This window comes from Pongo pygmaeus, chromosome 8 (assembly GCF_028885625.2).
Source record: "Pongo pygmaeus isolate AG05252 chromosome 8, NHGRI_mPonPyg2-v2.0_pri, whole genome shotgun sequence".
NCBI lineage: Eukaryota > Metazoa > Chordata > Mammalia > Primates > Hominidae > Pongo > Pongo pygmaeus.
Genome location: NC_072381.2, coordinates 73,551,558 through 73,565,437, shown reverse-complemented (window position 1 = coordinate 73,565,437; position 13,880 = coordinate 73,551,558). Strand labels below are relative to the sequence as shown.

At 41.0% G+C, this 13,880-nt stretch overlaps 1 protein-coding gene across 2 annotated transcripts in view; it reads left to right on the top strand.

Moving 5' to 3' along the window:
- DDX21 (DExD-box helicase 21) overlaps nt 1-13,880 on the top strand; it is a 38,209-nt gene that overhangs the window by 14,753 nt on the left and 9,576 nt on the right. For both annotated transcript variants that reach the window (XM_054436642.2, XM_054436643.1), the window contains exons 4-12: nt 368-443; nt 1,589-1,767; nt 3,735-3,852; nt 5,404-5,589; nt 7,366-7,511; nt 8,583-8,732; nt 10,268-10,429; nt 11,923-12,042; nt 13,045-13,118. In XM_054436642.2, coding sequence (XP_054292617.1) covers nt 368-443; nt 1,589-1,767; nt 3,735-3,852; nt 5,404-5,589; nt 7,366-7,511; nt 8,583-8,732; nt 10,268-10,429; nt 11,923-12,042; nt 13,045-13,118 — 1,211 coding nt within the window. The remainder of the gene's footprint in view (nt 1-367; nt 444-1,588; nt 1,768-3,734; nt 3,853-5,403; nt 5,590-7,365; nt 7,512-8,582; nt 8,733-10,267; nt 10,430-11,922; nt 12,043-13,044; nt 13,119-13,880) is intronic.

The following is a 13,880-nucleotide window of genomic DNA, read 5'->3' as shown; positions in this document are numbered from 1 at the left end:
TTCATTTTCTATGGATGTGTGTATACAAGAGATGCTGCTTTGGAAGAGGGCTAATGACATTTCCAACAGTATATTGTTGGTTATGGTTATGGAGTAGATCTTAGTTGAGATCTAGTCACACATAATATACCCAGTTTATATTTGCCTCAGATTTTTCTTTTGTTAAGGTTTTATAGATTTATGACAGTGTTTCCTTTTCAGATCTCGAGTTACCTATCAAGGTTTTTGTATATTTTTGGTTGATTTTTAAAGCAATGTGTTTAGAAGAATTGCTTTAGGATAGCTTGTTTTGTCTCTTTCTCAGAAGGTTCTCTATTAATTTGTGTAGGTGATTATTGATTTCTTTCTGTGGCCCTTTACTTGATAGGAAATACCTGTGGAACAAAAAGAAGGCGCTTTCTCTAATTTTCCCATATCTGAAGAAACTATTAAACTTCTCAAAGGTAATGTTCTTGGAAATATCGTATGACGTTAGAACATATTATTTTAACAGAAGCACTCCACTGTTTTTGTTAAGATGAACCAGGATGTATCCTTATTGTAGGCTGATATATGCGGAAGAAATGTATTCAATTTAGTACTATAGTAGTGATGGTACTTAAACAAGTGGTTTACTTGTTTAAGAAGTACCATGCTTCTTAAACAAGTGGTTAAAATTTCTTCAGGCCCTCTGTGGTGGCTCACACCTGTAATTGATTGAGGCCAGGAGTTTGAGATCTTCCTGGGTAACAGTGAGAACCTGTCCCGACAAAAAGTTTAAAAATTAGCTGGGCACGTGGTAACACACATCTATAGTCCTAACTACTCCAGAGGCTGAGGAAGGAAGATCGCTTGAGCCCAGGAGTTCAAGGCTTCAGTGAACTGTGATCACACCACTGCACGCCAGCCTGGGTGACAGAATGAAACCCTGTCTCAAAAAAAATTGTATTTAATACAGTATGTATTCAGAAGTGTAATGACTAATGGTGCTGGTGAAATTAAGCAATTAGGTGATGCCATGTTAATGTTTTATCCCTTTCACTTCTGAGGCATCTCTAGATTAATGAGCCTAATTTATAGGCGTAAACCCAGAATTCATTTAATAATCTGCTTCTGAAGTAGCTGGAGTCACAGTTACTCAAGTAGGTGCTTCCTAAATCAGGAGCAGCACAGTTGGATTGCAAAGCACCAGATTTTCAGGCTTATGGATGAGACTTCAAATATTTACTATAATTGGATGCTTTAAAGTTTGTTGATATTTTTCAGTCAAGCAGATTCTTTACTATCAGAATATTTCTGAGCCAGGTATGATGGCTTGCACCTGTAATCCCAGCTGTCCATCAGGCTGAGGCAGGAGGATCACTTGAGCCCAGGAGTTCAAGGCTGCAAGTGAGTTATGATCACACCACTGTACTCCAGCATGGGCGACAAAGCAAGACCTTGTCTCTTAAAAAATATATATATTTGAGCCTAACTTTGTAGATGTTGACCAGAAGGTAGAATTCCTTAATTCTGCAGGACCAGAAGCATGAGTAGTGTACTTCAGTATGTCAGTATGGCTAATATTTTAAGAATGCAGTGTGCGATAACACAGTTAATTTGTTCATAGGCCGAGGAGTGACCTTCCTATTTCCTATACAAGCAAAGACATTCCATCATGTTTACAGCGGGAAGGACTTAATTGCACAGGCGCGGACAGGAACTGGGAAGACATTCTCCTTTGCCATCCCTTTGATTGAGAAACTTCATGGGGAACTGCAAGACAGGAAGAGAGGCCGTCCCCCTCAGGTAACTGTCTTAAATACAAGGGCTCTCAGTCAGCACAGGAAAAACCACCACTTGGGCATTGTGTACATATCCTACTATTTTTTATTGAGTTCTTATAGTCTCCCATTCTATTTACTGTGGATCTTTATGTGAAAGTAATCCAGGACAATCCTTTTATATTTAATAATTAATATATACAGATCATTCTCTGTATATTTCAATATTTTAATCTTTCCCACAGTTTTGATCATCTATATAATTAATGCTCATCATATTTCCTTCAAACCATTAGATGTCCCTGGGGCTCATAGCTTTGGTCAAGTGTCTGACCATTTTTGCCTAGATGGAGAAAGCATTTTTGGTAGAAAAGCATGAATGGGCGGTGGCTCACACCTGTAATCCCAGCACTTTGGGAGGCCGAGGTGGGCAGATCACGAGGTCAGGAGATCGAGACCATCCTGGCTAACACGGTGAAACCCCGTCTCTAATAAAAATACAAAAAATTAGCCGGGCGTGGTGGCGGGCGCCTGTAGTCCCAGCTACTTGGGAGGCTGAGGCAGGAGAATGGCATGAACCCGGGAGGCAGAGCTTGCAGTGAGCCGAGATCGCATCACTGCACTCCAGCCTGGGCGACAGAGCAAGACTCCATCTCAAAAAAAAAAAAAAGAAAAGCATGAATGGAAAGAAGGGCAAGTCAGAGGTGAAAAGTCCATGCCCCCATATTAGGGTGAGTCCATTGGGTTCATTTCTAGAGAACTTGACATTTAACAAACATTAACCTCATTGAAATGACTGTAAATGACTGTGAATGCCCATGTTGTCACTTTGGCTGTGGGTTCTTGCAGTTGTCTTTCTGGCCTAACCTCCCTTGCTCACTGGCCTTCCAGTGTCCATGCTCCCCCTTTGTTAATTTGTTTACTGCTGTATCCCTAGCATATAGAATAGTGCTTGGCCAATAGTAGGTAGTCATTAAATATTTTTTAGATGAATGTATTAGGTGTTCTTGAATCATATTAGTTTCATACCGTTACCCTATTTTGAGGACCTGTAGCAGTTCAAGCAGTTCTCCTGCCTTAGCCTCCCAAGTAGCTGGGATTACAGGTGTGTACCACCATGCCCGACTAATTTTGTATATTTAGTAGAGATGCGGTTTCACCATGTTGGCCAGGCTGGTCTGGAACTCCTGACCTCAAGTGATCCACCCACCTCAGCCTCCCAAAGTGCTGGAATTATATATAGGCTTGAGCCACTGCACCTGGACTTTTTTTTTTTTTTTTTTTTTGAGACAAAGTCTCGCTTTGTCGCGCAGGTTGGAGTGCGGTGGTGCAATCTTAACCTCTGCCTCGCAGGTTTAAGTGATCCTCCCGCCTCAACATCCCAAGTAGTTGGGATTACAAGTGTGAGCCACCACACCTGGCTCATTTGTATTTTTAGTAGAGATAGACTTTCACCATGTTGGCCAGGCTGGTCTTGAACTCCTGACCTCAAGTAAGGCACCCACCTTGGCCTCCCAAAGTGCTGGGATTATAGGCATGAGCCATTGCGCCTGGCCAGCAGTTTCATGTTTTATATATATAGAGATGAAACTCATATTGCTTTAGGATTCAAAGCCCCTTACATTGTTGGCTCTACCTTACTTCTCTGATTTTGTTCTGCTTCAAATTTTCTCTACTGTAGAGGTTAAGACTATAGGTTTTGGAGCCCAACTGCTTGAAGGCTCTGCTCCTTCTTAGCCTTTGGGGTTTAGTCAAGTTATTTATCCTCTAATACCTAGCTTAAAAGGTTGCGAGAATTAAATCAGAATAATATATATAAAGAATTTAGTAGAGTCTAAGATCTATTAGACAAAAATATTAGATAATGTTATCGTCATCAACAGTGTTAGACCTTGTTCAAGTCGTTCTTTCCCTGGAATGCTGTTCTTTAAGGACTAGATTAAGAAACAAATACTACACAGTAATTTGAATTCAATTATTTTTCTTTATCAGGTACTGGTTCTTGCACCTACAAGAGAGTTGGCAAATCAAGTAAGCAAAGACTTCAGTGACATCACAAAAAAGCTGTCAGTGGCTTGTTTTTATGGTGGAACTCCCTATGGAGGTCAATGTGAGTACATTCAAAAAGTGAGGGAAGTATAATGCCACCCATTGTTGACTGCTCTGATTGGATTTCTTTTCACCTTGACATCTGGCTTCTCTACATAGGACAGTCGTTTATGGGGATTTTCTTTTGCCATTGTTTAAACGGGGTCAAGAACATGGTCCTGCTTGATGATAGGCAAATCCTGTATATGTTTCTTAGGACTTTTATCTATTTATATTTATCTAGGGGCTACAAAAGTAACTTATTATTGAACCCAAAAAGACAGTCCATTTGGGCTCTAGGAAATAGGAAGTCAGAATTCAAGGTTACTCTTGTCTGTCAGGACCTTGGGTCTGTCCCTCTTTCTGCATGGTTGCTTCTTTCTTGATGTAGGCAGGCTTTCTTTCCTTGGGGCTCAAGGGCCAAATGTTACAGTCTCTGCTCTTGTATTCCATTACTTCCCAGTTCAAGGCCTTGGAGCTTTATTATTAGAGCAGATGTATAAATTAGGAAGGGATTTAAGGAATTAAAAAAATCATAGTTTTGGCCGGGCGCAGTGGCTCATGCCTGTAATCCCAGCACTTTGGGAGGCTGAGGCGGGCGGATCACGAAGTCAGGAGATGGAGACCATCCTGGCTAACACAGTGAAACCCCGTCTCTACTAAAAATACAAAAAATTAGCCGGGCGTGGTGGCAGGCACCTGTAGTCCCAGCTACTCAGGAGGCTGAGGCAGGAGAGTGGTGTGAACCTGGGAGGCTACCACGCCCGGCTAATTTTTGTATTTTTAGTAGAGACAGGGTTTCACCTTATCGGCCAGGCTGATCTCGAACTGCTGACCTCATGATCTGTCAGTCTCAGCCTCCCAAAGTGCTGGGATTACAGGCGTGAGCCACCGTGCCCGGCTGGAAGTAATTTCTTTCCTGGTGCTGTCGTCTTCCAGTAGTGCATATTTCTTTCTTTTTCATTTATTTATTTATTTATTTATTTATTTATTTATTTATTTATTTTTATGTGTGAGACAGAGTCTCTCACTCTGTGGCCCAGGCTGGAGTGCAGTGGCGTGATCTTGGCTCACTGCAACCTCTGTTGCCCAGGTTCAAGCGATTCTCCTGCCTCAGCCTCTTGGGTAGCTGGGATTACAGGCGCCCGCCACTGTGCCTGGTTAATTTTTGTAGTTTTAGTAAAGATGGTGTTTCACCATGTTGGCCAGGCTGGTCTTGAACTCCTGATCTCATGATCCACCCACCTTGGCCTCCCAAAGTGCTGGGATTACAGGCGTGAGCCACCACGCCCGGCAGCATATTTCTTTTATGTCACTTTGTACACTAGACTGTCACTTCAAATATTTACTATAATTGGGTGCTTTAAATTTTGTTGATATTTTTCACTACTAATGTTTTTCCCACTAGATTAGGAGTGCCATGAGTATCTTTATCATTATTACTTAGCATATTACTTTGTACTTGTAGGTATTTAACAAATATTTTAGAGTAACAATACAGTTAACTGTGGTACCCCAGACAGATAAAAGTACTTACTAAAAACCCAGCAAATCTTGTCATTGTTTTTTATAGTTGAACGCATGAGGAATGGGATTGATATCCTGGTTGGAACACCAGGTCGTATCAAAGACCACATACAGAATGGCAAACTAGATCTCACCAAACTTAAGCATGTTGTCCTGGATGAAGTGGACCAGATGTTGGATATGGGATTTGCTGATCAAGTGGAAGAGATTTTAAGTGTGGCGTACAAGAAAGGTAATCCACAAATTCAAGAAGCCGATAAAAAAGACCAAAGGAAGGATGGTAACTCTGTCTCCTGGGTTCAAGTGATTCTCATGCCTCAGCCACCCTAGTAACTGGGATTACAGGCACCCGCCACTACGCCTGGCGGATTTTCGTATTTTTAGTAGAGATGGGGTTTTGCCATATTGCCCAGGCTGGTCTCAAACTCCCAGGCCCAAGTGATCCGACTGCCTCACCCTCCCAAAGTGTTGGGATTAGAGGCATGAGCCACTGCGCCTCGCCTGGTGACTAAGTAGTTTTCTAAGAGATGAGTAAAGCCTTGGGAAATTGGAAGGGGGCTTATTTTATCTAGAAACTTGGATTTAAAAAAAAAAGTCATTACTCTAGGATTAAAGCTGGTGAGGAAAAAAAAAGTTATGATTTATCATATTACCACAATGGGGAAAACTTGGGAAAGTAAAGAAAAATACCATCTTCTGTCATCTTGATGTGGTCTGCTTTTGGTTTATTCCTGATGTTTTGCATTTTATTGTATATATGTGTTGATTATACTCTTGACTATACATATAAAAATTCAGCAAAAATACTGTATGAAGTGGTTGGCCATGACTTAATTCTACCATCTGCCTATTTTGATTTTTATTCAATATAAATAGTTCTGTTTAGCCACTTTTATACAGATAGCTTCTCACCTCAATATCTAGAATTGTTTTTTTTTGAGACAGGGTCTAAATCTGTCACCCAGACTGGAATGCAGTGGTGGGATCTTGGCTCATTGCAGCTTCCACCTTCCAGGTTGAAGCGATCCTCCGAGTAGCTGGGACTATAGATGTGCGCCACCATGCCCAGCTAATTTTTCTGTTTTTTGTAGAGCTGGGTTTCACCATGCTGTCCAGGCTGGTCTTGAACTCTTGGACTCAAGTGATCCTCCCTCCCACTTTGGCCTCCCAGAGTGCTGGGATTACAGATGTACTCTACCGCGGCGCCCTTTTTTTTATTTTTAAGATAGGCCCTCACCCTGTACTGAGGCTGTAGTACAGTGGCACCATCATAGCTCACTGCATCCCTAAACTCCTGGGCCTCAGCTTCCTGAGTAGCTTAGGGCTACAGGCATGCGCCACCATGCCTGGCTAATGTTTTTATTATTCGTAGAGACAGGGTCTCACTGTGTTGCCCAGGCTTGTCTTGATTCCTGGCCTCAAGTGATCCTCCTGCCTCCACCTCTGAAAGCATTGGAATTACAGGCATGAGCCACTGTGCCTGGCCTGGAATTGGTTCTTTAGGATAGATTACCAGAAGTGGAATTACTGAGCTTGAAAGTGTAAATAATTCATGCTCCTCAATATACATTGTCAAATTCTCTCCAGAAGGGTTCTATCACACTTCTATTTGGAATGTTTGAGAATGTGATGACACTCTTAAGTAGAATTGAACAAACAAAAATAGTAGCTGGACTCAATGATTGGACAAGAATTCTAAATTCATAAAATATTGAGAATAGAAATCTTAGAATAGATTTCGTTTGTAATTCAAAAGCCTAATGGTCAGAAAGCAAAATAACTTTAAAGTACTTTCACTATTTTAAGGATCTTTTAGATAAATTACCTAGCGGTATTTCTTTGCCCATTGGGAAACCTCTGTCTTCCAGTTTTGTGTCCTCAGTGCCCGACTTGGCTTCAGGTGGTTGCTGGTGAACGTTGATGGACTGTGGAAGTATTAGGTTAGGTGGAATACTATGTAGGCTTGTTTGGATTATTCATACTGACTTTTTTTTCCCCCTCCTCAAAGATTCTGAAGACAATCCCCAAACATTGCTTTTTTCTGCAACTTGCCCTCATTGGGTATTTAATGTTGCCAAGAAATACATGAAATCTACATATGAACAGGTGGACCTGATTGGTAAAAAGACTCAGAAAACGGCAATAACTGTGGAGGTAAATTATTTACTTAGTTGCCAGAATATAAAATTGTATATATTTTTTTCTTGTCTGTTAATATTAGGACTGGTAAATACTCTTTTTCCAGATAAATACTAAATCCATGTGAAAAGCCAAGGAAAGATATTTCTATTTGAGCTGTATATGATATCTGTGTTTTTATTTTTATTTTTTGAGATGGAGTCTCGCTCTGTCGCCAGGCTGGGGTGCAGTGGCGCAACCTCACTGCAACCTCCACCTCCCAGGTTCAAGCGATTCTCCTGCCTCAGCCTCCTGAGTGGCTGGGACTACAGGCATGCGCCACCACGCCCAGCTAATTTTTGTATTTTTAGTAGAGACAGGGTTTCACCATGTTGGCCAGGATAGTCTTAATTGCTTGACCTTGTGATCCGCCCACCTCGGCCTCCCAAAGTGCTGGAATTACAGGTGTGAGCCACCACGCCCGGCCCGATATCTGTTTTTAAATTTTCATCATCGATGGCCTCATTTCGTTTCAGAATGATTTGGAACTTAAATCTATCTGAATTATGTAAACATAAATCACACTTAAAATTTAAACATTAGAGGGCAGCAGAGAAATCTAGTGCTTTGTGTTTAAGCTTAAAAGTGTTGAAGTTTAAAATTTCACCTTCGATTCTGATAATCTAGATGAATTAATTTCACTGAGGAACAGACCTGTATATTAATCTACTACAGATTGGGTTTTTAAGTAAATGAAAGGGCAAAACATACAGAAATTTGTTGGTTATTTGGTTTCCTGTAGAAAGCTAGGGAATGGCATTTCCTTTCCTGCATTTTTCTGGTTGTCAGAAAATAAAGAAGTTAGATGATCTTTAGAGAAAGGGGAGAGGCATGGGGAGATGGGCAGATCCTGTTGCTTTCTGCTTTACTGGCTTATTTAGGTTTTTTTCTCTCAGTGGTGGCTGCAGACAGCTCTTATCAGGCTTGAGTAGTTGTTTCCAGGAGCAAGACATTAGAACGTTAGTGTTGTGCTCACTGATCATTGTGTTGTGATTTTAGTTTCCAGCAAAGCTTTACTAAATAGATGTTTTTTTTCTTTTATATAAGCATCTGGCTATTAAGTGCCACTGGACTCAGAGGGCAGCAGTTATTGGGGATGTCATCCGAGTATACAGTGGTCATCAAGGACGCACTATCATCTTTTGTGAAACCAAGAAAGAAGCCCAGGAGCTGTCCCAGAATTCAGCTATAAAGCAGGTTGGTCCTTCCCCTTATGCCAGCAAAACTGGGGATATCAACAAATCTTCACCTTGGGCATAGCTGCTCTTGGTCTGATTTTCATTCATTCAGTGAATACCAGTTAGTTTAGTTTAGAAATGAGAGGGAGCTACTTCTTTTTTTTTTTTTTTTTTAATTGAGGCAGAGTCTCACTCTGTTACCCAGGCTGGAGTGCAGTGGTGTGATCTGGGCTCTCTGCCTCCTGAGTTCAAGTGATTCTCCCACCTCAGTCTCCCGAGTAGCTGGGATTACAAGTGGGCACCACCACGCCTTGTTAATTTTTTTTTTCTCTTTTTTTTTGAGAGGGAGTCTTGCTTCTTCGCCCAGGCTGGACTGCAGTGGTGCGATCTTGGCTCACTGAAACCTCCACTTCTTGGGTTCAAGCAATTCTCCTGCCTCAGCCTCCCGAGTAGCTGGGATTACAGGCACGTGCCAGCACGCCCAGCTAATTTTTGTATTTTTAGTAGAGATGGGATTTCACCATGTTGGTTAGGTTGGTCTCGAACTCCTGACCTCAAGTGATCCACCTGCCTTGGCCACTCAGAATGCTGGGATTATAGGCATGAGCCACTGCGCCCAGCCAACTTTTTTTTTTTTTTTTTTTTGGAGACAGGGTCTCACTTCCTTTGCCCAGGCTGAAGTGAAGTGCATTGGCGTGATCTTGGATCACTGTAGCCTCAACCTCCAGGTGGCATGCACCACCATACCTGGCTTTTTTTTTCTGGATGGTGTTTTATTATTGATATAATTCATGTGCCACATATTACCATTTTAAAATATACAGTTCAGTGGCTTTTAGCATAATCACGAGGTTGTGCCACAGTCACTACTATCTAATTGGGAAGACTTTTTTTATCTTCAACTTTTAGGTTCAGGGGTACATGTGAGGATGTGCAGGTTTGTTACATAGCTAAATGTATGCCAAGGTGGTTTGCTGCACAGATCATCCCATAACCTAGGTATTAAGCCCAGCATTTATTAGCTATTCTACCTGATGCTCTCCTACCCACCTTCTGCTAATTTTATTTTTTTAAATTTTTTTTAATTTTTAGTAGAGACCAAGTCTTGCCATATTGCCCAGGCTGGTCTCAAACCCCAGCCTAAAGCAATCTGCCTGTCTGGGCCTCCCAAAGTGCATGAGCTACTGCACCTGGCCTCACTTCTTTCTAATGACCAGAGTGTACATGTTAGAACTCACTTAATCTGTCATGGCATCTCATCGCACAAATGAGGAAAGGGTGGCTCAGACCTAAGGTTACACTGACAAAATAGGTTTGATCACTCTTGTCTCATTCTCAACTTCAATAAGTAAAGTCGGATACAGTTGGAATTGATAACTGAGGATTTGGAAATAATATTGAGGCTTATCCATTCAAGACACATTTTCCCCTTTGTAATGTTTTCAACAGGCATATCACCAAAATATGAATGTCTTTTATAGGCCTAACTGATGAAGAGAAAAAGTACTTGTATTGTTGGAGCTGGTGTTCTTACATCCGTTTATTTATTGGCAGGATGCTCAGTCCTTGCATGGAGACATTCCACAGAAGCAAAGGGAAATCACCCTGAAAGGTTTTAGAAATGGTAGTTTTGGAGTTTTGGTGGCAACCAATGTTGCTGCACGTGGGTTAGACATCCCTGAGGTTGATTTGGTTATACAAAGCTCTCCACCAAAGGTATGTGCTTTATGCTTAGATTTTATTTTGTTTTGTTTCTTTTGTGTATTAAAACAAATTGGAAATTGTATTATTTACTTTCATATCATTAGTATATAGCTATCTTTTGAGTGCTGGGATGCTAAGGGTGATTTTGAGAATGAACCTGTTATGAGACACCCACCTCAGAAGACACTTGAGTAGAAGTGCAGTCAGCAGACAGAGGTTCAAAAGGTGACTTTGGGATATAGTGTGATTTTTGAGCCAAACCTTGAGGATGGGTGGAAAGACTGAGATGGGATAGGGGTAAGTAAGATAGATAAATGCATGAGCCTAGAGGACAGGGGAGAGAAAGGGCCTGTAATTAACCTCTGTGGTTAGAGATGCTTAGGTTTGCGAGTTATAGGAACCTCTCAAGGAGGACCCTGAAGCATAGTTTACTTGATATGGATAGTTCTTCACGTAAATAAAGGTTGTTCTAAAGGTATTCCAATCACTTCCAACATGAGGACCCCAAAATCTCACCCAAATTGGCAAATCCCCCATGGTTAAAGGCTGCTTACAACAATGGGGAAAAATAACTAAGACTATGAATTCACCAATTCTTAAAAAGGAAGTCCCATGAGTGTGTGGTATAAACATTGTTTCATGAGCCTTTAGACTTTTTGATATGGTAGCCACTAGCTGTGTTGAGCCAGTAGCTGTGTTGAGCACTTGAAATGTAGGTGATCTGAATTGATCTGTGTACTGCAAGTGTAAAATACATACTGTATAACTTTTTATTATGCGGTCTGGATTTTGAAGACTTATGAAAAAATATAAAATATTGCATTGGTACCCTGGTTTGTATAGATAGTATATTGAAATGATAAGACTTGGATATTTTGACAGGCGTGGTGGCTCATGCCTGTAATCTCAGCACCTTGGGCGGCTGAGGCAAACAGATCACTTAAGGTCAGGAGTTCGAGACTAGCCTGGCCAACATGGTGAAACTCTGTCTATACTAAAAATACAAAAATTAGCCAGGCCTGGTGTCAGGTGCCTGTTGTCCCAGCTACTTGGGAGGCTGAGACAGCAAAATCACTTGAACCCGGGAGGCGGAGGTTGCAGTGAGCCGAGATCATGCCACTGCACTCCAGCCTGAGTGACAGAGCGAGACTCTGTCTCAAAAGAAAAAAAAAGACTTAATATATTGAGTTAAAATACATTAAGCTTCTTAAAGAAATCTTTTTGGTATGTCTACTGGAAGATTGAAAATTGGAATTACATATATGCCTCTAATGGACAAGCACTATTTAGACAATGCTCTTTGTAAATTTGCCTGCAGGACAGGGACCACTGTTCTAGAAGCTTTAAAAATTGCCAGAGGTCTTTAAATTGAAGTGCTAAGGGACCTTCTCCCTCATGTCCCCAGGTTTATAACCACAATTGCTAGTGTTCACTGAACTGCATAGGCTACTCAGGTGTTTGTCTCTTTTTTGGTTTAGTGTTACTCATGTATTTTACTTCAATAGGATGTAGAGTCCTACATTCATCGATCCGGGCGGACAGGCAGAGCTGGAAGGACGGGGGTGTGCATCTGCTTTTATCAGCACAAGGAAGAGTATCAATTAGTACAAGTGGAGCAAAAAGCGGTAAAACTATTCTTACCTTTCATTAAGCAAATGTTGAGTTCTAAAGTCAGTCTTTGGTTTCTTCAATTTTTATCCACTTTAAAATATTTTTATTTCTAGTGTGTGGCAATGACTGAAAGCTTATTGTTAGGTACATATGTTGTCCTGTGATAAAAGGCCCATTCTGAAGTAACTTTGCACTTGAAAACAGTGATTTTGTTTTCATATGTTTGAAAGGCAGTTTTCAGACAATGATAATATGAACCAGAGATAATTAAGATTGAGGGGCTGTAGGAATTGCTTGAAAATCAAATGAATGAGGGTATGTCAAAAGGATAAAGGGGAGAAGAGACTAATTTTTCCTCCAGGAGAATTGGAATAGTGTATGTAGATTCTTGCCCGTTCAGGAGCTTAACTCGTCTCCTTCCTCTTGAGTGGACTGCACTTAGGGACTTGCTTTCAAAGAATAGAGTAAGGTGGGGAGTGAGGACTTTACCGTGGAGAGATGAACAAACACTACCTAGGCCAGCTGATCGTGGGTCACATCATCAGTGATAGGCACATAGGCATGTGCCCCTGATAAGAGGTGGTGAGGCGAGCATTCACGTTGGGTATTCCTCCCCCAAATATATAACCCTGAGCATGAGGAAAACACAAGACAACCTCAAACTGAGGGACATTCTACAAAACTGTTGACCAGCACTCCTTAAAACTGTCAGTCATGAAAAACAAGCAAAGAAGGAAAGACAGACATGGAATAAAGTCTGGGGTTCGGTTAATAGTTTAGCAATGTTGGTTTCTTAGTTGAAACAAATGTACATTAACAGTGTAAGATGTTAACAATAGCAGAAACCTAGAGCTCTCTGTACTGTCTTTGTAGCTTTTCTGTAAGTCTAAAATTAAAAGTTCATTTTTTAATGTAATAAATACATTTGGCCTATATTAAAAAATTAGGGGACTGCTTATCTTATTGGAAACAATTGATGGCCGTTGTACATTAAACTGTGGTTCATTTTCCTGTAGGGAATTAAGTTCAAACGAATAGGTGTTCCTTCTGCAACAGAAATAATAAAAGCTTCCAGCAAAGATGCCATCAGGTATGTTCCCTACCACTGCTATGGTCTGTTTTAGTGTTTGTTCAAACACTGCATGTCTTTGTACAGTAATAAGATTTGACTTTAAAAAAAATTTTTTTTTAAATTTTTGAGACAGGGTCTCACTAGGTTGCCCAGGCTGGTCTCAACTCCTGATCTCAAGCAGTCCTCCCACCTCAGCCTCCCAAAGTGCTAAGATTACAGGCATAAGCCAGCATGCACAGCCTATTCTTTTTAACTGATAACCTGTTTTATCAAAAAAAAACCAGACCGTGCTGAAGTAGAATTTCACAAAGTGGATATCCTCGTTTCTACTCATTCCTGTCCTATCCTGTTTACCAGAGGAAACCACTATTAAAATAGTTTGCTTTGTCTAGGATATTTTAAGGGATAATATCTTAGGTATAGTATAAGTGCTTCTCACCCACTGGCTGATTAGACCACAGATTACATTCCAAATCTACGTTAATCCAGTTCCTTGCCTGGTAGGATGAAAGTTGATTGCTTCGTTAATAGTAAATGTCTAGATGGTGAGGATTGAGTTAATTAACAGTTTGTCAAATGGAGGTGCTGCTGGCATTGGAGGCAAGAGAATTATTTTTTATGGGATTGTCCTGCAAATGGAAGGATATTTAGCTGTTTAGGATCCGTAGCTGATTCCCCTGTGCCGCATACTCAGGGTAAGTAGGGTTGGCATTATAAAAACCAGAAACCATTTTCCAGATGCCTCCTGGTGGTGGCCTACATTCTCTGTTAAAGAACCAC